Source organism: Apodemus sylvaticus, chromosome 5 (assembly GCF_947179515.1).
Source record: "Apodemus sylvaticus chromosome 5, mApoSyl1.1, whole genome shotgun sequence".
In the NCBI taxonomy this organism is placed as follows: Eukaryota; Metazoa; Chordata; class Mammalia; order Rodentia; family Muridae; genus Apodemus; species Apodemus sylvaticus.
Genome location: NC_067476.1, coordinates 150,849,047 through 150,871,658, shown reverse-complemented (window position 1 = coordinate 150,871,658; position 22,612 = coordinate 150,849,047). Strand labels below are relative to the sequence as shown.

Below are 22,612 nucleotides of genomic sequence, written 5' to 3'. Positions count from 1 at the left end.
GCTTGCCCTCCTTGGTTTGCAGAGAGGTTCTGGCATTGCCGCTTGGCACTGAACCACAAGGTTTTGCATTATGGTGACTTGGATGACAACCCTCAAGGGGAGGTGACATTCGAATCCCTGCAGGAGAAAAGTAGGTGCATGTCTCCGTTGGTGTGTCAACAAGTGTCCCCAGTGCTGGTCCTGGCTCTCAAGCCCAGTGTCTCCTCGTCCGCTAAAGATCCTCTTTCTGGCCCAGCTCAGGGTGGTTGGGAGGTTGCTGAATCCCAGCTGCGGCTGTGTGTAAGTCAGAAAGGGCAGGGCAAGACCGCAGTGACAGGCAGTGGGCAGAGGCTCTAAGCTACGGAGTCCATGAAAACCCAGCTTAGTCCCCGGTGCTTACTAAGGCTGGATGTTGTGAATTAATCCTCGCCTGCTTTCACGTCTGGAACAATGAGGTGATGCCACACTCCATCCACAGAGGACTGAGAAGTGCATTCGTTCCCACGGGCACCATCTAGCAGGTGGCAGCTTGGTTGTTAGTTGTGACGCTGCTTGCTTTGGCCACTCTGTCACCTTCACCATGGGGACGAAGTGGACGGGCGCCCAAGGCTCTACTCCTGGAAGGGTGAACCCAGGCAGCACCCATGGGTGAAGCCAGGGTTCACAGAGGAGCGGGGCAGGCTAATCCGCACACACCTCCCTGAGCTGGGACAGCCCTCGGCCTGGGCCTTCCCTCCCAGCACTCAGGAGTGCTGGCCAGCTTGCGGCATCCGCTTCCAGATGGTAATTCCCGCTCTCTATCAGTTCCTGTTGCAGACATCAAGGCCATTGTCACTGGGAAAGATTGTCCTCACATGAAAGAGAAGAGTGCCCTGAAACAGAATAAGGTGAGAGGCGGGGCTGAGCCCCAGCCCGCACCCGGACAACTGCGGCCATGGTCAGGGCGCATAGGCTCTCTCCCCACCTTAAGTTATACAGCAGTGAACACTGCAAGAACATAGATCCCAGTGCACGCCTCAGCAGCCTCAGCAACCCTGGAAACTCTGCCACCACTCCTCACGACACTGGGAAACCCCGAGTGGCACACCATTTCTTTCATGAGTATCTCCTGCACATCTCTGAAGGATACAGCCATGGAGTCACCCTAATACACCTAGCCTGAGATAAAAGGCCATTATTTAATATGAAATATTCCATTCACTTTGAAATGTCCACTGCTGTCATATGTTATATGTACACATGTACACATCGTACCCCGGTCAGAACCCGTTCCCATGGGTTTGCCTGCTGCATGTGCGTCTGAGTCCTTCATTCATGCCCTTCCCCTCCACCCTTTCCCCGTCTTCACTTTATTAGTGTAATCGACCATGTTGCTTATGTGGTCATTTCCCAGAGTCTCAGTTTTGCTGACTGGGTCTCCGTGCTTGTCTTCTGTCCCAGATCTGCAAATTGGCACAGGGACCTAGAGGTTTGATTTGGTTCAGGTTTGACTTTGCCCTGGCTTGGCCATGTCCTACTTGGGACTGGGGCCTATTGAGAGGCCCTAATGGCTGGTGCTTTGCCGTGTCAGCAGACTCAAGCTGCTCAGGACCTTGTACACTAGGGGATTCCACTTACTAACGAGCTGAGCCACTTCTCCGTGAAGAAACCTGCCTTTGTCTACTGTTGGCTTCCTGTGGTACAGTGGATGGAACAGGGAGGCCGAAGGCTTGGCTCCCTTAGCATGTACGCAGTGAGCTGGCTCCTTAGTGTTCTATGAGTACCTGAGTTTAAGCCGGTCAGTTGACTCTGAGTGCATGGGTTTAAGCCTGTCTTGTGTGACTCTGGATGCATGTGTGTAAGCCGTTCACATGTGACTGTGAGTGCATGAGTATAAGCCGGTCACATGTGACTCTGTGAGTGCATGCATGTAAGCCGGTCATGTGTGACTCTGGATGCATGTGTGTAAGCTGTTCACATGTGACTCTCTGAGTGCATGAGTGTAAGCCGGTCACATGTGACTTTGAGTGCATGCATGTAAGCTGGTCATGTGTGACTCTGTGAGTGCATGCGTGTAAGCCAGTCACATGTGACTCTGCATTGCAGTTACTGTTTTGATGCTCAGACTGTCTCAGCTCATCAGTGGTTTGCTTTTGCTGGAGGGTTTTTGTTTTTTGTTTTGTTTTGGTTTGGTTTGGTTTTTAACCTCTCAGGACTTTTTTGTACTGAGTACAGCCACATAGAAAGAGGAAACCAGTCATCTTGAAAGCTAAGATAAAAACATAGGGTAGTATATGGTTCTGACATTCATTGTTCTGAGTGTTGAAAATACTTCGCTGCAATAAGTTTTGTTTGTTGCTTTCTGGGGGAGGGTGGGTCTCCGTAGGTAGCCCAGACTCACCTCAAATCCTCAACCTCTTGATTGCTGGGATGCAGGCCGGCATCACCATCAAAGTTCCAAATTTAAAACACCACCAGCACATCTTAGGGTGACATTGGCAGGGAGTATGGTTAAGGTCAGTCAACATTGGCCTCAGGTCCACCACACTGGGTGCATGTCCAGGGACCTTGGTGACATCATAACCAGTCACTGCTCCAAGTCACTCCAACTCTTTGTCTGTAGGAGGTGTTGGAGTTGGCCTTCTCCATCCTGTACGATCCTGACGAGACACTGAATTTCATTGCTCCTAACAAGTATGAGGTAAGTATTGTGCCACACAGCCTTGAACACCAGTGCCCTCACCATGGCGTCTTCATTTGGAGAGGAGGTGTGGCCAGCACAGCAGTATCCCCAGAAACCAGACAGCCAAAATGGATCGCTAAGTCTATGGGCTGTGTGTGTATGTGTGTGTGTGTGAGAGAGAGAGAGAGAGAGAGAGAGAGACAGACAGACAGACAGACAGACCGACCAGGCTGGCCTTGAATTCAGAGGTCTGTCTTCCTCTGCCTCCAGAGGGCTGAGATTAAAAGTTTGCGCCACCACACACGGCCTTTCATTTTGCACCCTAGGAGCAGTGGGCCTGGCATGGGAGGGTTTTCCTCTTTGTAATCTCGTAATTTTTCCCAGATGAGTTGAATCCAGTTACGAGGAGCCAACCTAGTCAGGCTGTGGAGCCAGCTGGGTCTGCTCCTGCTCACAAGGGACTCCCAGGTCACCTGTAGTCCAGGAAGATGTTAGTGCCCAACTCAGTCAATTCGTTGTTAATTGAGGGCCTATTGTTGAGCACTTGGGGTCAAGAGGAATGGACCTTGGGCCAGTAGGACTTTGTTGGGATATCGAAGTGCAGTGAACCAGGCACAGACAAAGCAGTGGCAGACAGCTTCCGGGCAGAGCCACTGCTGGAGCTTTGCATTCTGGGAGCCTCTGGCTTAAGTTTTGTTTTTCTGAGGCAAGTCTAATGTAAGTTGGAACTAATCACAAACTTACCGTAGCTTAGGTTAGCCTACCTTTGTCTCCCAAGTGCTTAGATGTTATAAGCATGTTCCATCATGTAGGTGTGGTAGTTTTTTTTGTACTTCCCTTTAAAACATGTTTTAACATTATTGGCATTATTGGAGTTTTCTTCTTCTTCTTCTTTTTTTTTTTTTTTTTTTTTTTTTTTTTTTTTTTTGGTTTTTTGAATTTGATTTTTTCGAGACAGGGTTTCTCTGTATAGCCCTGGCTGTCCTGGAACTCACTCTATAGACCAGGCTGGCCTCAAACTCAGAAATCCTGCTTCTGCCTCCCAGAGTGCTGGGATTACAGGCGTGCACCACCACTGCCCGGCTTGGAGTTTTCTTCTTTAACTAAATTGCAATCCTGAGTCCCGGCGTGCTTCCTGCTCGGTTCATTGAGTTGAGTGTATGGGTTCATTGAGTGTGTGTGTTCATTGAGTGAGTGTGTTCATTTAGTGTGTGTTCATTGAGTGTGTTCATTGAGTGAGTGTGTTCATTTAGTGTGTGTTCATTGAGTGTATGTGTTCATTGAGTGTGTTGAGTGAGTGTGTTCATTTAGTGTGTGTGTTCATTGAGTGTGTATGTTCATTGAGTATGTTCATTGAGTGTGTGTTTTCATTGAGTGTGTTCATTGAGTATGTGTGTTCATTTAGTGTGTGTGTTCATTGAGTGAGTGTGTTCATTTAGTGTATGTTTTCATTGAGTGTGTGTTCATTGAGTGTGTTCATTTAGTGTGCATTTTCATTGAGTATGTGTTCATTGAGTATTCGTTTAGAGTGTTTTCATTGAGTTTGTATGTTCATTGAGTGTGTTCATTTAGTGTGTTTTGAGTGTGTGTGTTCATTGAGTGAATGTGTGTTTTCATTGAGTGAGTGTGTTCATTGAGTGTGTGTTTTCATTGTGTTTTCTGCTCCAGTCCTGATTTCTGTTCTCTTGATCTCCTTAACTGCATTGTAGATCACTTTCCTATCATTTTTTAAGCTCCCACATGAATCCCCCGCGAACTGTTAGTTGACAGTGATGCTCCTCTCCCAGCTGCCCTTGCTCTTGTCTCCCGTGAGCTTTGCATATTTTGAATGGTACCCAATAGCACTGCTGTGAGTCCCACTGCAGCCCCAGGGCCACTGGGTCACATTTGCCCCTTGCCCACAGTACTGCATCTGGATTGATGGACTCAGCGCCCTCCTGGGGAAGGATATGTCCAGCGAGCTAACGAAGAGCGACTTGGACACACTGCTGAGCATGGAGATGAAGCTGCGGCTTCTGGACTTGGAGAACATTCAGATCCCCGAGGCGCCACCCCCGGTCCCCAAGGAGCCCAGCAGCTATGACTTCGTCTATCACTATGGCTGAGCGGGAAGGGACTGGGGCCCAGGGGACACTGGCAGCCCGCGCCTTGCCCTCCATGTGTACAGACTCTGTAGTGATTGTGGTAACTACTCCTCAAACCCAGGGGGACCCAGAGCTTTTCTGTCCCAGCCACCAGGAGTCATGAAGTCAGGGCACGATGCCCTTGTCAGCACCACAGAGCCTGGATCGGGCTTGGAGGAGTGAACTCACGATGCTCACGCCTCCCACCCTGGTCTGCATCTGTATCTGGACCTACGGACAGCCACGCCCTTACAAGCCTACTCTCTGGTTTGCTGGAGAACCCATGTGGCCTGAAGCTGCTCCACGGCAGGCTGCCTCTGGGGACCAGAGGCCTGAGGATGGCGAGAGCCCCGAGTGACTGTCTTCAGGTGGCTCAGGCAAGAACGGGCCTTGAGCTCTTGCTTAATAAGTCTCTGAGGGCTCATTGCAGCTTTGTCCTGTGCCTCATGCTGCTGCCTCTGGGGTTTGGCCCTACCATCTCTAGTCTCTAGAGATGCCCGTCTCTCTGTCCATGCAGGTATCAGGACAGGTAGTAATTTCCCCCCAAGCGCTCAGCCTCAGCCTCAGCCTCATCCTGACCAGGCAGAGGCCTCCTGCCTGAATCCTGCTCTCTCAGGCTCTAGGAATGCCGTGGGGGAAGGCAGTCTGAGGCCTCTAGCTCACCCCCTCCAGTTCTCCGTTTTCCTGTGGAGGAAGATTGTCCCCGTGTCCCTTAGTTACAGGCCCTCCCTTTTGCTTCCCCTCACCCCAGACAGCGGCATTGCCTTCCCTTTCTCTCCTTCCTGGCGCTGTGGTTTCCACCTTTAGCCATGATGTCACAGCGGCTGGGGCCACAGCTGTGCCCTGGGCCTTCACTGGTGCTGCAGCACTGGAAGCACGCATAGCCTCTTTCCTCGGACGCATGTTAACATGGAGGTATTCAGTACTGGTAGCCTGGCATGGTGGGTACGACCCAATGAAGAGTGTACTATATATTTTCTTTACTATAGGCCATACTTATACAGACGTGTATATATATTTATATAAGATCTTCCTATTCTAGGATAGAATGTTTAAGGGAAAATAGAGAGCAAAACTAGTGCTCTCAGTCATGAGCTATGAGTGTAACCAGAGAGCAGCTAGGAGCTTCCTGTCAGTGACGTGTTTTCAATAAATACACTTTCATGTAGACTGGTTCCTATCCACACCTCTTTCTCTGCACCCGATCCCTGCCCCAAGGGTCGCCTGACAGCCTTCATCTCAGTGTGCCTGAGAGCATCTGGGCAGCTCCCTCTCCCCTGTCTCTGCCGCTCTGTCATGCGCATACTCACACCTGCTGGCTACGGATGTTCACAGATTGTGCTACAGGACAGCATGTTTCCTGCTCAGCCCTGCTGGGTACAACGTGGAAAGGCATACTGTACACCCCCAAGAATCCCTCCTCCCTTTTTTCCCTGCCAGGGACACAGCCAGGGAACAGCTCGAGTACTTGTGCCTTTCAAAGAAGCCATGTTCTGCACCCGGTGTGTTGCCTGTACTTAGTGCCCAGCCTTCCAGCTGGTGCTTTAAGCTGTTGTAGTCGTGGTAGCGGGGAGGCTTGAATGAAGGCAGTGATGAAAATAGATACTTCCTCTTGCCGCTGTCAGAAGGGGGCGAGGACAGGCGCTTTCAGACGGCATAGAAAGTGCATGCCTCACAGGCCTTGAGGGCTGAATGAAGCCAAGACCTTGGGCTGCGACGGGCACCATTGTAGATCTTAGGAAGCATTGAATCAACGAATGCTTCCGTGATGCCAGCTGGCAGCAGCCTACAGCAGCAGTGTGCACAAAGCACAGCTTACACTCTGGCCTTGAGCCTTCTGCGAGGAGCCAGGAGCCCAGCCAAGCCATGTGCAAGGATCCCTGTTTGCAGCCAGTCCTTGTAGAACCCGGATGCGCAGAAGCCGAAAACGGGGCCAGCTGGGGTCTGCGGCCCTCCCTAGCTTGCATGGCTGAGAGGTTATCTTGCCCACATTCTCTGAACCTGAAAGGAATCGAATGCGGGTGTGCCAAACTGGTGTTCTGAGGCTAATGCAACCTGCCCATCTGGGCTTCCGGGAAGGCCAGATCCTTCTCGCCCCCTTCCCTTCGGGTTCCATTCCTCTGGGATGATCTTCCCGTACTCAGCCTATTGAATAATTCTCACCAATTTATGGTCACAAAGTGTCCATTATTACTTTGCCAGGACCTTTTACTTCTTTCTAAAATTTAATAGTTGTCACGTCATTTCCCAGCCGCTTGAGGTCCCTGAAGAAAAAAGCCCTCTGCAGAGTTGTTAGTATCTGTGATTCGTGCCTGGTGCTCGTTTAAGGGAAAGGTACCAGAGAGACTGTTGGAAAGCTTGCTGTAGCCTCCTTAGTTAGAAAGAGTTGCTCTGGCTCCGCCCACCCCACCGGCTTCCGGCGGAAGTCTCGCCTCCTGCGGCACAGTGCCCATCTCGAGCTTCCGGCAGGAGTCTCCCGGCAAGAGCCTGGGCGGAGGTAAGTGGGCGTGCGGTGGGCGGTCCCCGGTGTTCACGCCCGGCCTCAGTTTCCCCAGCCTTCCTATGGCTCCGGGACCGTACGCCTGGCATTCGCCAAGCACGTACGAGGGGGCCGGGTTTTGGGGGAGTGGGGGGGGGAACCAGATGGAGACTGCCGAGCAGGCGGGGCAGGGACACGTGAGCAAACACAATCGTCACGCGGTGGGAAGTGCCACGCGCAGTGGGGGCCCTGGGGAAGGGGACACCGGCTGGTGTGCTGGGCACGCGGCCGTACGTGGGGTGGCAGCAGGCAGGCAGGATCCAGGGAGGACCTGCGGACCCAGCCCAGGGGTCTCCAGCCTGTTGAAACCGAACAATCTTAGTTTCTTTCCTTGTTGCAACTTAAGGAAGGGCTTGTTCCCCCCCCCCCCCGCCCCCATAGTTCTTTGCAGTCCATCGTGAGGAAGTCAGGGCCGTGAGTGCTTGAAGCGGCTGGTCACATCGTGTCCACGGTCCTGAAGCAGACAATCGTGAGAGCCACCAGTGCTTGCTGGTGCCCCTCTCCCCTCTTTATGGAGTCCAGGAGCCCCTGCACACAACTACATGGGTCTCCCCACATCAGTTAACTTGATCATGAGAACCCCTTTCTGATATGCTCCGAGGCCCATCAACCAGGCGATCCTAGATTCTGTCAGGTTGACCACACTGTAGTCTGTGGTGGTGGGAGAGGTGAAGAGAAGTGGGTGGGTCAAAAAGTAACCAGAGGTGGACTTGACAGGGCAGGAAATGAGGGATGCAGAAAGACAGCCATGGCTTCATTGGTGACTGCCTTTGGCCAAAGAAAACAGCTGTTGGGGGTTTCTATGTGACTTGAAAGTCATAATATTAAGATAGCTCCTTGCAACAGCTTGAGGTTGAGCTGTCGGCTGGAGCTGCTGGGTTCTTCTGCTTTCACAGAGAGACTGGGGTGGTTTTGATGGGCCGGGAATGAAGGCGGAGAGGCTGGATTGCAGCTCTCAGGTATCAGTGCTTACTGGCTGAGTTAGAGGGAAGGCTCTGGCCAGGCAGCCGTGCAGGAAGCAGAAGACTCCAGAGACAGTGGCAAGTTGCACCCAATAGGTCTCTGAGGCGGAAGCTGTCAGTTTCGTGAGAGGAGCCACAGAGACCTAGGCTCTGGTGAGATGACAGGGAAAGAATAACTGCGGCCTGTGTGAGCAGCCTGACAGACTGAGGTAAGGGAGTGTGGGCCTGACATTGGGAAGCTCTGCTGTAGGTCACTGAATAACTCTTACCATGGGCCAGTGCCAAGTGCTGCTCCTGCCAGTGACGCCCCTGCCCCAAAACCACATGGCTAGAGAAACTGAGTCAGCCCAGGACAGATAACTTGGGATCTCAGTCGTAGGTGACAGAGACGGGTTTTCTCATGGATCTTTAGAGCCTGTGCTCTGAAGTGCTAAGCTGTACACCCCTGTTTCCGCTGAGGAGGTAGAGGGCAGCCAGGTGCTACAGAGTTGCCCCCCACTGCTCTGAGGTAGCCACTGTTGCTTGGGGAAAGGGATGCTAGGGTAGATGTGACTAGAAGCTGCTCTCCCTTACCATGGAAGGAGGGCGAGGTCCTTAGGGTTTTACATCTCTGTAGCCAGTGTGAGGTAAACCACTGCCTAGTGAGGACACATGAGGTGAGTGGCTGTCAGCTTCCGGGGTCCTTTCTACTTAGCTCTGTCTGTGTGGGGGCACAAGTGACTTCTGCATGGTGCCCCATAGAGGTGGGTAGCTGACAAGCTCTCTGAAGGAAAGGGGAGGCTTGGCCAGTGGACAAAAGGCAGTATAGTGACCAAGGAGGAAGTGGGCAGAAGTAGGCAGGTTAGTAAGTTGAGAGAAAGGGGAACAGCATGCCCCATGACTGCCGGGGAAAGGGAGGCAGTGGTTCTCAGGGAGGACCATGTGGGCTGTTCTGGAGTAGTTCTCAGGGAGCACTGTCTGGGCTGTTCTGGAGTGGTTCTCAGGGAGCACTGTCTGGGCTGTTCTGGAGTGGTTCTCAGGGAGCACTGCCTGGGCTGTTCTGGAGTGGTTCTCAGGGAGCACTGCCTGGGCTGTTCTGGAGTGGTTCTCAGGGAGCACTGTCTGGGCTGTTCTGGAGTGGTTCTCAGGGAGCACTGTCTGGGCTGTTCTGGAGTATTGGAGACTCAGCCCAGACCCTCCACGTACTAGGCCAGCACTACAAAGTAATTTCTGGGCACAGTCTGGGTTGTGACAACTTGGGTTAGGAGCATGATGCTTGTGGCATCTGGTGGGTAGAAACAGGGATCTGTTAATAGATTGCAGCCTGTAAGACTGGCCTCTCCCAGAAAGATTCAGTAGTGCCAGGCTGCAGAGCCCCAGCATTGAGAGAATGTGGACCCTGAGGTGTGTTTGAAGAAGGTCTGACCCTGGGTCCCCAACTGTTAGAACAGTGTCCACAGGAACCTGAGATCAGGGGCCCAGGTGACCAGGTCTAGTCAGCAGTTGGATCTGCCTCTGGAGTTTGTGGTGACCAGAGCCGGCTGCCTGCTGGGGTGATGTCAGCTTGCAGAAAGTATGTCAAGATATAAGGCTGCCTTAGGCGAGTGTGGCGGGGCCTTCCCTGCACCCACCACACCTTTAGTCACAACTTGTTTATTAACCTGGACGTCAGTGGTGCTCAAACTGTAGTGTGGAAGGAAGGTAACCGGTGGTGAAATAAGGCAGGTTCCCCCTGTCTGTTTCTGTGGAGCCGGAGGCACAGGGAGACCACCGGTGAGGTCCTCTTGCTGTAGAATGAGCTCACCATGAGGGGAAGTCACAGCCGCCACAGCAGCTCCAGAGCTGTGAGCACTGTTGCTGTCGGCAAAGCAGGTTTTTCAAACTGGGAACTCTTAGTTCCACTTAGGCAGCACACATGGTCTTCTTAACAATTTCAGTGTATGGCGGAGCCCTGGAAAACAACGTTTGCTGAAACCAGTGGCCAACCCTGTGCCTTTGCAACTCTCAGGGGTGCTCCAAATGCTGAGTCCGCCTTAGCCTTTCTAGTCCCTGCTCACTAAATGCTGGGCGCCTCCTCCAGATCACCACCCAGGGCTCCAAGCTCCTCTGAAAATAGCCACAGTCCAGGAGTCCATTGGGCAAAGCCCACAGCCAGCCCAATTTTCCCTCGGGGAGGAGATGTGATAAGAGGTTCCAGAGTACAGAGCAGTCTGTCCAGCCTGGCAGCTGGTCAGGGCAAGAGACTGATCTCATCATTCTGGAAGGTTCCCAGGGGAGCCGGCACTTCGGCACGGTAGGGAGGAAACACCTATGGTACCCCTGAAGAAGCAGGTGTCTAACAGTGGGCCAGGGCCCACCCTTGCTGGGCTGACTGGCAGGTGGTAGTTTGGCTTGGCAGGCACCTCCTCTCTGGGAAGAGCTGTTGGACACCAGGGCAAGGTACAGCTGATCCACTTGAGGACCTAAAGACCTGAAGTCCCATAGTCTCTCTGTCATAGAGTCATCAGACTAAAAGGGAACGGAGGGAAGGCCAGGTGTGCGTGCGGCCCTCGTGGAGTGTCACCTTACAAGCATTACACAAGGGGATGGGGGTGTGGCTCACTGGGAGCCTGGCCCCGAGCAAGAGGCCCTGGGTTCTGTCCACAGTACTAAAAAGAAATAAAAAGGTCTGTGTGCTCAAATCACACCTGAAGTAGGCTGCCCTGAGAGGGAAGGGTGGACTGGGTGTGCTGTTTCCTCCATCCCTTCTGGGAACAGACTGGCAGAGACAGACTAGACCAGGTTAGACCTTTGGCCTTCATGAAAGCAGCTGGGAGCTGTTGAAGGACTGGAGCACGGGCTAACAGACTTCAGTCATCAGTTGAAAGGTCCCACGAAGTGGGAACGTGGAAGCCAGTTTGAAGACACTATGGTCTGCGGTGGGACCCATGGCCTCTGCGATCTCACGGTGGCCAGAGCTGGTCTGTAGGCACGCCACCACACCCCACCTGTCTTCTCTCCAGCAGTAGAGCTGAGGACCCGTGACCTCCACATCCAGCTGGCCATGGGACAGTTGGGCTCTGGCCACCAGCCCCTTAGCTGAGGACGCCATCAAGGGCCCGTCGCCCGTTCTGCATCATGGAGGCCGAGAGGACTCTTCCAGCCAGGCGAGCTGCCCTTTGAAAACCGTGGTCCAGTGCTGCTGGTTCTCCCTGCCAGCCACCTTCAAGAGAGGCTCCTGCTCCTGCTGGCCCACGGATGGGGAGGTGGGCCCTGGACGTCGCCTTTGTGTGGAAGGCAGCGCTGACCCTGGGCCTGGTCCTTCTCTACTACTGCTTCTCCATAGGAATCACATTCTACAACAAATGGCTGACAAAGGTAGCTGGGCCTCGCCAGCGCAGGTCATGGTGGCTTTTCCTGGACACTGGTCCCAGGCGGGCTAAACAGGTGCCTAGCAGGGGGCGGGAGGGGGGTGATATCACTGGCAGGGAGTGAGTCCCCGGGCTGCCACATCTCTGTGTGACCTCCACAGTGGGGACTAGCCACTTGCTCCCTGGGGTCATGCAGAGCACTGGATTGGCTCCTGCCACCAGAGGGAGGAGAGGCCGTGAGGCACCTCTCCACTCCTGCTGTCTGCTTTGGGCCCCACAGAGCTTCCACTTCCCGCTCTTCATGACCATGCTGCACCTGGCCGTGATCTTCCTCTTCTCCGCCCTGTCCAGGGCCCTGGTTCAGTGCTCCAGCCACAGGGCCCGCGTGGTGCTCAGCTGGACCGACTACCTCAGAAGAGTGGCCCCCACAGGTAGGCCCAGTGAGGAGGGTTGCCAGAAAGCCTCAGGCCGCCCCCTCTCCTCCCCACCCTTCTCCCACGGCTGTGTCTCAGCAAAGCAGGGAGGGAGCATCCTTGCCTGTGCTGGCTCCCGCGGGCCTGGGCGGGCTTCACCAGGCATCGAGCAGGGGGAGCCTCACCCCATAGCCATGCCAGGTTGGGTTAAAAGATGTCCTAGGCCTAGTTGAGTGGGCATGGCTTGAAGAGTGGATGGGAACCTCTGGCCCTGGGCATGTGAGGTCAGAAAGGGAGCTGAAGACTCTGTTGGAGGGGGGAGGGGGAGGGGGAGGAAAGAGGGTTAGCAGGCAGGGCCGGTGGAGGGCAGGTGCCCCTCGAGCAGTTTGACAGGGTGGGGTTAATCCTCTTGTGTGGACCTGCTGAGATTGTTTAGCAGAGGAGACTGCAGGCCTAGCCAGTGAGGGTGGGGGTGGAGGTGGGGTGGGGGTACGTAGGATGGGCGCTTTGGCTAGCAGTTGGCCTTGACTTGCTTAGTGGAAGGGAAGGCAAGCAGGGCCTCAGGTGCTTCAGCCTCAGGCCTGCCAACTGGCTGCCCTGGCTGGGTGTCCCTGTCCCCACAGCACTGGCAACAGCACTTGACGTGGGCCTGTCCAACTGGAGCTTCCTCTACATCACTGTGTCACTGTGAGTACTGACCACACCCTCCGCCCCCTTCAGGCCAAGCCTACCCGCTCCTTCCAGCTGGCAGGCTGCGCCGCCAGCAGTGGGCCAGCTACTCCAGTGGGCCAGCTACTCCGCCACTCCCTGGGACCAGCCCTCACTGGGCTCCTCCCCTGCACCTGGCAGCATGCCTGGAAGCCGCCAGCTCTTTCTAAGCCCAGTGTGGAGAGCTAGGCTGCACCTGCTGGCCAGGCGGCAAGGAGCTGGACAGAACAGCCACCGAGTTCTTGGCAGGGTGGGTGGGGGTTGGGAATGGGAGGAGGCAGGCAGCAGAGAGGAGGACCAGGCAGTGGAGCACTGCGTGTCAGAGCCCACCTGTCTTCAGTCACAGCTCTGATGTCTTGCTTTAGAGAGTGCAGCCTGTCACTTCTCTTTGTCCAAGTTTCTGTCATGCTTACCTGGTCTCTAACAGCCAGGTAAAGAACAGACTGAGTGAGCTTGTGTTAGACCCACAGTTCATCCCCTGGTGACAGTCAGGCCTCTTAGAGACTTCTTCCCAGGAAAGGTGGCACACCCGCACAGGCCCCACTGGCTGGCTCCTTTGGGGCTTTGGGACCTGGTTGCCCTCGCGTGAGTCTGCAGCCGTGCATTATGGGTATCTATCTGCTCTGCTCCAGGTACACAATGACCAAATCCTCCGCTGTGCTCTTTATCCTGATCTTCTCTCTCATCTTCAAGCTGGAGGAGCTGGTGAGCCCCACATCCCCTGTTCCACTGTGGCAGGAGATCATCCGCCCCTGTCTCTGGAACGACTCTCTCGGGGAGGGGACCTTGACGTGGGTGATGACTGAAGGTTTAGAAACAAGTGCGGCAGGGTCTGTGTGGGGCCGAATCCTGGGATTCCCCTGGGGCAACTTGGTGGTTCCTGTTTGTCAGGGGGCACTTGGAGCCTGGGATGGGCACCAGCACTTGAGTATTTTATAATAAGTGTGACATTAGGAACATGTCAGCTGTGAGTCCATCAGTGGGCTAGGACCTTTGGAGGCTACTGATGCCCAATACAAATGTGTCACATGCGTGAGCCTGGCACTCTTGTGAGCTGTCCTGCCCTCCTAGCGTGCAGCCCTGGTCCTGGTGGTCCTGCTCATTGCTGGCGGCCTCTTCATGTTTACCTATAAGTCCACGCAGTTCAACGTGGAGGGCTTCGCCTTGGTGCTGGGAGCTTCGTTCATCGGTGGCATCCGCTGGACCCTTACACAAATGCTTCTGCAGAAAGCTGAGCTCGGTGAGCCCCTGCGGAGGGCTGGGGGCCCGGTAAGCACAGGCCAGCAGACCCGGCCTGACCAAACTCACCATGTCCTGTCCTGCAGGCCTCCAGAACCCCATTGACACCATGTTCCACCTGCAGCCGCTCATGTTCCTAGGACTCTTCCCTCTCTTTGCCATATTCGAAGGTACGCTCTGTCTCCTCCCTCTGGGGGCCATGGAACAGCGGATCTAGCATTCCCACCCTGAGCTCGGCACAGCGGTAGCCACGGAGGTTACCCTGCCCTGTGGCTTGGGAATAGACAGACACACAAAATGACTAGCATCTAGTGAGACAAGGATGCAGAGGAATTAGGTGTGAAATACAAGGAGTCAGTGCAGAGGGTGAGGACAGCCCCAGAGGCACCTGAGCTGTTCGTGACCGTTTAAATGCACAGGTTTGTCATAGCCCCTTACAGCTGGGTGCGGAGGGCTGTTGCCACCCCTGGTCAGCAGGAGAAAGAAACTGAGGAAACAGAATGTTGAAAGCTTGCCCACAGTCCCATAGCTCGCTTGCAAGCCAGACTAGGTCCCCACAACCTGGCATTGGGAGGGTGGACCCACTGTCACACTGTGCGCATACCCCCCAAGGAGCAGAGTCTGTGTCTATCACAGATGGGGTGCCTGGGTGTGTCTGTCACAGGTGGGGTGCCTGGGTGTGTCTGTCTCAGGTGGGGTGCTGGGTGTGTCTGTCTCAGGTGGGGTGCTGGGTATGTCTGTCTCAGGTGGGGTGCTGGGTGTGTCTGTCTCAGGTGGGGTGCTGGGTATGTCTGTCTCAGGTGGGGTGCTGGGTGTGTCTGTCACAGGTGGGCTGCCTGGGTTGGAGGAGGGGTAGTAGAGGATGAGTGGGAGGGGACAGGTGAATTGATGGCATCCAGATGCCCTGGCAAGCTGGGTATGGCCATGGATGGCTCGGCCATGGATGTTAGCCAGCCTGGGCAGAGTGGCCCCCTTCCACAGCTGGGGTTGAGGGACAGCCTGGGCACATGGATAATTGTTCCATCTCCTGTGGCTTTCAGAGGAGAGGCCAGGCCAGGGGGTGTCCAAGGTGGACAGAACGTTGTCACCTGTCTTCCTCCAGTGCTTTAGGATTAGTCTTTGTCCCTTGTTTACCCTCCTTCTCAGAGTCCCAACTGTCCTCGGGGTCATTACAGAAAATTCCATCCCACATCCATTTAAGTTTCACGCAGCGAAGCGTCTCCAGCCTCCGTGAGAAAATTATTCCGCAGCCCCGTTGTCCAGGAGACTTGTGTGTGGAGCCTCACGCTTTTCCTTTTTAAAATCTCTCCCCATTCCTTCATTATGCCCCTTGTAGCATACGCCACACTCACCCCCTCCCAGGCCCTCTCAGTGCTCCCGCTCTGCAAACCTCATCCACAGGCCCCTGGTCGCCGCCACTTAGCTAAGCTGCATGGACTTAGCTCCTTTAATCTTCTCTGGTAAATTAATCCCCCAAGCGCCTTCATTACTTATGTTGCTCTTCCCTGAATTCCCTTCAATTTGCCTTTGCAGCGCTCCGAGCCCAGCGCCAAACAAGATGGCTTGCATTGCCAGGCTGCTGGCCTGGGGCACTCGCTGTGGAATTGTGAACCCCTCCCCCTCTTAGCCCCCCCAAAGTTCTTACCTGCCTCCAGTGCACTGTGCCTACTGCGCCCTGTGGATGCTGACCTCACCTGCTCTTAACACACCCTGGGGCCTTACTGTGGGAAGAGCCTTGAAGAAGGAGCCCCTCCCCCGCTCCTGAAAATGGAGGCAGAAATTGGTGTTATACACAGTGTGCTCTGGAGCAAGGCTCTAGTTCCATCATGAGCTGACATGTGTGGTTTGGGTCTTGTGTAGCCCAGGCTAGACTTGAGCTTTCTATGTAGCTGATGCCTGAGGCAGCCCTCTGTCGTCAGCCCCCTGTGCCCCAGATGCTGTCGTTACAGGTGTGGACCACCACACTCAACTCAGGGGTTGAGGGGGGCACTTATTTTTTGAGATATGTTCATTAGATTATACTGCTTGCTGAAGAAATGACAATCTAGTCACGGTCCTGTCATTCTGTCAGTAGGGAAACCCACAGCCAAAAGGAGCTATCTCTACTGTAATCCATACTTAGCTTTATAGTAGCAAGATCCAGATGCTGGCTGGGCTGTGTAGATCAGTGATAGAGCATAATGCTCTGGGTTCTATCCCAGTACCACGTTTATGTGTTCGTGTGCATATGCGTGTGTGTGTGTGTGTGTGTATGTAGTCACATGTGCATAATCTAAAGGGGAGGGCCCTTACATCTGTACATTTGTATTCCTAAACAGCCTCCACCAGAGCCCAGAGGTACAATTCTTCCTGTTCTGATCATGGACATGCATTGCCCTGGGCTCTGTAGTAGCCACCATGGTCCCCGAGTCTCAGGCCATCTATGGGGGACTATTTTAAAGCCCCCAGTCTTTTTCCTACCACAGATGATCAGCCGCATCCCCCACCCCGACACACCACGCTGAAGAAACACAGTAGCTGTTGAGTAGGGCCCACCAGGCCGCGCAGGCCCCACCAGGCCGCGCAGGCCCCACCAGGCTGCGCAGGCCCCGGCCTCCCACTCTCTCCCTGTTGCTTTCAGGTCTCCATTTGTCCACCTCTGAGAAGATCTTCCGCTTCCAGGACACGGGGCTGCTCCTGTGGGTCCTTGGGAGCCTCCTCCTTGGCGGGGTTCTGGCCTTTGGTCTGGGCTTCTCTGAGTTCCTCTTGGTGTCCAGAACATCGAGCCTCACGCTCTCCATCGCTGGCATTTTTAAGGTACACACTGGGAAGTGACCCCAGACCTACCCTGGAAGGAGCCCCCTGAGGGCTTCTAGCAGCTCTGCCCGTTCCTGCACCCTGAGAAGGTTGGCAGAGTGCGGCCCAGGATGTGCTGTGATTTTCCCCTGTGGCGCTGAGCAAATGCCACTTGTCAACAACGCGTAGCTCTGGGGATGCAGGCCAGGCCTCACACCACCAGGCCCACCATGTGCCTGTATTCTATCTGACTGGCAGTAGTCTGGATCTGTGAAAAGTCCCAGCACTGGGAGCTGGGTTCACGTGTCGGGTCTGTGGAGGGCTTTCCGTCTGGCCAGACTCCATGCTGGAGCAGTGACAGCATGCTCTGACAGAAACCGTTTGGGTGTACAGCGTCTTCTAGCTATGATGAGAGGCCTGTCTTAACAAAGCCGTGCTGAGTGAGAGCTGTCCATCTGTGGGTGCCTAGCAACAGCAGACTCCCTTACTGCTGGGGGGAGTCTTGGGGGTTGGTTGGCATTCTGCTTTTGCTGAGAGTTATGCATCTGCATCTCAGTAACACCAGGTCTGCAGGCCAGAGATCTGGGCACAGAAGTCCCGACCTCGGCCTGTCATGCCAGCTGGCCTGGTTGGCCTCAGTGTGTACAGAGTCCTGTCCTCCTGGCCACAAAGTCATCTTCTGACCCATGTCCCGCCTCTGCCCACAGGAAGTCTGCACCCTGCTGTTGGCAGCTCACCTGCTGGGTGACCAGATCAGCCTCCTGAACTGGCTGGGCTTTGCCCTCTGCCTCTCTGGCATCTCCCTGCATGTGGCCCTCAAGGCCCTACATTCCAGAGGTACCGTGGCCTCCTCCCCATGGCTTAGTGTTGCTGCCTGTCCTGCCGTCCAGCCGCCTCTTAGCAACTGTTACTGTGGCGCAGGACATGTGCCAGATGGTGCTGCCCCCTGGGAGGATATAGGGCATCCCCAGAGTTTACTAGGTCAGTAACCGTGGTGTGTCTACTCCAAGGTGATGGTGGCCCTAAGCCCCTGAAGGGCGTGGGCTCCAGCGCTGACTTGGAGCTGCTACTCCAGAGCAGCCATCAGGAGGAAGAGGATGCTGACGAGGAGTATTTTGTGACCCAGGGGCAACGGTGACCAGCCTGGGAGCAGCAGAAGCAGGCCACTCTACAGTCAGCACTGTCTGGTCTGGCAAATCTTGACCAGGTCCAGGGGCCCAGCTGGTTCCTCAGAGCAACTGCAAGTGGCAGCCTCAGAGCTACCTGTAAGGGCTCTGAGCTGAGGCTCCTGCTCTTTCCTGTGGAGCTTGGTCCCAAAGAGCGAATGCCAGGCTCTTCCCCAGGACCTGAGCTGTCAGTGAAGGGAGCCGGTAGCCTGTCTCCACCATTGCTCTGGCTCTGAGAGCCAGGGTGACCTTAACAGGTCTCAGGTTCGGACTCTGGGGCACCTGGGAAGGAAACATGGAGAGGCTGGGCCTCATCACCTGGACAGCAGTTTCCTCGGAGAGTAGATTTATTTATAGTTGAAATAATGATTTCCTTCTGCACAGCCCAATGTTGCCTTAGGCATGAGAGCAAGGAGCGCCCTGGAGCCTGGCCTCTCCTCCCTTCCCTGCCTGGGGCCTTGTCCTCTGCCCTGCCTTCTGTAGCTCAGGCTTCTGTTTGTGCCCCAGGCCCCATCCTTGGGGCCACACCGTGCACCCACTGCAGGAAATAAATGAGTGTTTGCTCGGTTATATCCTCTGGAGCCTCCCAGTTCTGCAGCCCAGACATGCACTTCGGCTCCGACTCGGACTCGCCGTGTGACCAGACTTAGTTTGTCTGGGCTGGAGGTTGGGTATCTGTTTTTAAAAGGTGGAGTTTTTAAAAGGGGGATAATGTGTACCTCAGTCTTTCTGGAAAACATTACAGATTAAGTGTTAGGTATTCTTAAATACAAGAACCAAGAGACCAAGACTTAGAAAAGGAAGAATCTCCCGGCGCTGGGCAGGAGGAACTTGGGTCTGTAATGTGGGCCAATTCCTGCCCTTCTCTAGGGCCATGCTGCTGGGCCAAGCCGAGCCTCTTGTGGCCTGACACTGGGAGGTTTCACCTTCTCAGCTGGCTCTCCTCTGCCTTGGCAGGAGAGTGCCTGGCCCAGGAGGCTTTGCCTGCGGAAGTGCTTCAGGCACCCACAGCAGGTGGCGCCATTTGCCCGCACTGTGGTTCTAGCCCTGCCTGCTACCACCCCTGCCCAAACCCTGGCAGCAGAGGGTGCCTGATGCACTGATGTCTGTGTGGCTTTGGGCAAAGACCCAGGAGGGACTCTGTGTGGAATTGGAGCAACTAGAGCTGCATTGGCTATGCCCAGAACGTGAGCCGGACTCCAGACTTGTAGAAGGGACAGATAGTAAATATTTCCATTGAGGACCATATGGTGTCTGTTGCAACTTGAAGCAGGAAAGAAGCCTTGCATGGCACAGACACAAAGGGGGGTGGCTACATCCCAGTAAAATCTGGTTTCCAAAAGTGAGTTCTTGCCCACCCCTGCTGTAGAGGAATCCCCGTGAGTTTAGAGTCTGGCGGGGAGACTGAGGCCCAGGAGCAGCCAACCTCAAAGCAACTGGAACTGTGATCAGCTCTAAGTCCTGATTCCCTGCCAGCCTCCACACTCCAGAGAGCTACCTTATCTGGCCCCTGCCTGTCTTGGGTTCTGCAAGCTCAGAGGTCAGGATTACAGAATGCTCTTGTTCCAACCCAATGATGTGGGAAGAGCCAGGCCAGGAGGGGCTGAGAAGGCTGCCTAGAAGGGAGGGAGAGAGGGAGGGGGGGAGCCGTATAACCCACTGGCTCAGGTGGATGAGAGCTTCCTGTCTGCTCTGCACCGCCCCCCTCTCCAGGACACAATCTGGCACTGCTGTCTGGTGCAGTAATTACAGGGTGCAGAGTGGGTCCTCACCGCTCACATGTTGGGTTCAATGACAGGCCCTCACTTAGCAGCAATTACCAGCCAGGCCTAGAAGAGGCCTCCCTTCCCTCCCCGCCTCCCACCCGGCCCACCCGGTTGCCTGGCCTCCTGGTCTAGACTGTCCACCCTCAGCCCTGAGCCCTCCAACCACCCATGCTGTCTGCAGCCACTGCATCTTGGGGGCTGCAGCGTCACCATGGCAACTCAGCGTTTGCCCAGGTTGAGGGAAGCTGAGGATGACTGGTCTTTCTGAGGCTGTACAGTCTGTCCCCAGCTTCAGGGCTGCTGCAGGAGCAGAGAGGGAGGTGGGTTGACCTAGGTCTGAGTTTTAAGTGCTTACATGACCACCACCTCTCCCAGGAGCCCACAGTGGGAGGAGGGTTAATGACCCCAATATACTAGGACGCTTGCGGTTGGTGTGCTGACGAGAACAAGCCAGAGGCTTGCGGAGAGCCCGGCATACCTGCATCTTCAATTCTGATACCCTCGCTACCTGTGGGGCTCAGGGGATCATCTCCATCTGTTTCTTCCTGTGCCGTAAAGATCCCAGTGGCCTGAGAGAAGTTGCCTGGTGCCAGGAGAATTTGCCCCGCAGTACCTGCAAGCGTCTTATTTATCATGAACTGGCACAGGCAGAAGACCTGAGGGTGCAGGGTCCTGGCTCATCCTTCCAGGGGAAGCCATCCAGGGGTGTTGGCCACCCACGTGGCAGACTGCCGCACTTGAAGGCAGTCCTTTGTCCTAGCCCAGGGAAAGGGTGCATGGGTGGGGAGGACAGGCCAGAAAGGCCACTCCCTGACCCTCTAGGAAGTTATTTAATGCCAGGTGGCCCAGTATAGCTAGAATTTGGGAACCCATTTCATCGTGGCTGTGAAAACTAACCTCCCAGAGGCCGAGGATCTAGAAGTCATCCATGTTTCTCTGCCCCAGTGGCATGTTACTGATCCCCCCTCCCCGCCCCAGGTCAGTTTCTTTACCCATAAATGGACTAACGCTATGTCCTGAGCAACTGTGGAGACAAAGAGATACATGGAAATCCACTCACAGTGCTGGACAGTTATTAGCTCTCAGTATCCAGACTGAGGGTGGCACAGCCTACATAGGTGACAAGGGAGAGGAGTCCGACATTTAGGGGTTACACCCAAGAGCCTTTTAACTGGTGTTCGTTTCATGAAGGAATTCACCACGGTAGTAGAGAGATGGCTCCCTGGGCAAAAATGGGCTTGCCACCAAGCCCGAAACTTGAGTTTGATCCCTGGGCCCCACATGGTGGACGGAAACACCGTCTCTCACAGATTGTCCTCCAATCACCACAGTGTGGTACGTTACTCATACGCACCCCTCCCTAAGTGCTATAAAAAATGTTTTTTGTTTGTTTGTTTGAAGTGTAGATAGGCGGTGCTAGTTGTAATTTTGAAATGATTTGTCCAGTAAAATGGGCAGGTTCCCATCCCCCACCGGTAGCCCTGAGTTGCCGGTGCAGTCCAGCTTCTGCCTGCCCCCTAGCCACATAGCCCTGGCATCAGCCAGGCCCCTCCCCCAGCACCAGAGCAGCCAATGAGCTTGACTGCTGTTCCCATGGTTATTTACAGTTTCGTTGGCAACCTAGTACATTTCCCTGACGCAGGCCAGCAACCCCCAGGCCCTGGCATCTGGTGGCAGGGCCATCTCTTTCCCTTAGTGTCTGAGAAGAACTCTCCTGCTGGGGACCAGGAAACGCATCAGAATGCATTCAGGAAGTGCTTCTGAAGCATCAGCAGGCGCCTCCTGGTTAAAGCCATGGAGACTGGAAGTCCTTAAGCACCTGCCCCGCCCTCTAGGAGCTTGTACAGAGCTCTGAACCCAGTGGCCCCTCTGGGGAGCCCCTGGGGAGACATGGAAGTCTACTAGAAAGTGGCCCTGGGCCAGAGAGAGGAGCCACTTGTGAAGTAGCAAGGCAAGTCCTGGGGCCAAAGCCAGAGCTGAGGGGCCATCCGGACGGACGAGAGGACTGTCTTTACTGCTGCTACTCTGTCACCCTGTCACCGGCAATGAGGCATGACTCCCAGTAGGCAAGTTTCTTCAAATCAAGACAGTCCTCCACTGTATCATGGTGTCCCCATTCTCAGGAGGCCAACCAAGCCCCAGGGTATCAGGATCTCTGCGGATCCTGCAGAGATCACCATCCGGCATGTATGTGCATGTCGGATTCTCTTGAGGAACAGCTTTGACCTCCTAAAAGGTTGGGAACTGCTGATCTAAGGATTGCCAGGCTTGCCCAGAATTTCAATGGGCTCAGAGATATACACCGAAGGCATCCAGGAAAGATGATGGATGGATGACTGGGTAACTGGTCGGGCGCATGGATGGATGGGGGAACGAATGAGATGGGGTGTGGGTGGACAGATGAATTAAATGGGTAGGTGGGTGGGTGGGCAAATGAATGAGTAGATGAATGGACAGATGAAGAAATGGGTAAGTGGATTGATGGATAAGTGGGTGGATGGATGGATTCATGGATCTATGGATAGATGATTGATGATAGATAGATAGATAGATAGATAGATAGATAGATAGATAGATAGATAGATAGATAGATCCATAGATAGGCAAGTGGGCAGATAAGGAAATGAATAAGTGCATGGATGGGTGGGTGGATGGATGGATGGATGGATGGATGGATGGATGGATGGATGGGTCAGTGGGTAGGTGGATGGATGGGTGAGTGGACGGGTATGTAGGTGTCTGTATATGTGGATGCATGAGTTGGCAGATGGATAATAGGTGGTTGGTGAGGAGAAATTGGAGACACAAAAGAACACAACCAGTCGTCTGGACCTGTGTGGGTCAGGAGAGCCACTTTGGGAAAGGCCTGGCCTTGTGAACTTAGGCCTCAGGATAACATAGGAGCTTCTGGGACACAAGAAACAGCATGGCACAGAGAGGGGAGGACAGAC

The 22,612-nt window shown here is 54.5% G+C and overlaps 2 protein-coding genes across 8 annotated transcripts in view; both read left to right on the top strand.

The window, feature by feature from the left end:
• Elmo2 (engulfment and cell motility 2) overlaps positions 1-5,932 on the top strand; it is a 37,304-nt gene extending 31,372 nt beyond the window's left edge. For all 3 annotated transcript variants that reach the window (XM_052184280.1, XM_052184282.1, XM_052184281.1), the window contains exons 18-21: positions 23-130; positions 784-866; positions 2,582-2,659; positions 4,546-5,932. In XM_052184280.1, the coding sequence (XP_052040240.1) occupies positions 23-130; positions 784-866; positions 2,582-2,659; positions 4,546-4,746 (470 nt within the window). In that variant the 3' untranslated portion in view covers positions 4,747-5,932. The remainder of the gene's footprint in view (positions 1-22; positions 131-783; positions 867-2,581; positions 2,660-4,545) is intronic.
• A 1,236-nt stretch (positions 5,933-7,168) lies between these two features.
• On the top strand, positions 7,169-18,465 carry Slc35c2 (solute carrier family 35 member C2). 5 transcript variants are annotated; one of them, XM_052184288.1, is made up of 10 exons: positions 7,169-7,261; positions 11,247-11,601; positions 11,875-12,025; positions 12,631-12,694; positions 13,348-13,420; positions 13,787-13,955; positions 14,041-14,124; positions 16,575-16,750; positions 17,437-17,566; positions 17,740-18,465. In XM_052184288.1, exons 2-10 carry the CDS (start codon positions 11,482-11,484, stop codon positions 17,865-17,867), a joined length of 1,095 nt encoding a protein of 364 aa, XP_052040248.1. In that variant the 5' UTR covers positions 7,169-7,261; positions 11,247-11,481; the 3' UTR covers positions 17,868-18,465. The 5 variants fall into 5 exon arrangements, with proteins under 5 accessions (XP_052040248.1, XP_052040243.1, XP_052040246.1 ...); XM_052184283.1 differs by having other exon boundaries at positions 11,247-11,670; XM_052184286.1 differs by having other exon boundaries at positions 7,177-7,261; positions 11,250-11,670.
• Positions 18,466-22,612: the final 4,147 nt, after the last annotated feature.

Coding starts and splice junctions, on each gene's coding strand:
- Slc35c2 (XM_052184283.1), top strand. CDS start 11,482: ATGGGGAGGTGGGCCCTGGACGTCGCCTTTGTGTGGAAGGCAGCGCTG. Junction 13,956..14,040: donor TCTGCAGAAAGCTGAGCTCG/GTGAGCCCCTGC, acceptor CCTGTCCTGCAG/GCCTCCAGAACCCCATTGAC. Junction 16,751..17,436: donor CCATCGCTGGCATTTTTAAG/GTACACACTGGG, acceptor CTCTGCCCACAG/GAAGTCTGCACCCTGCTGTT.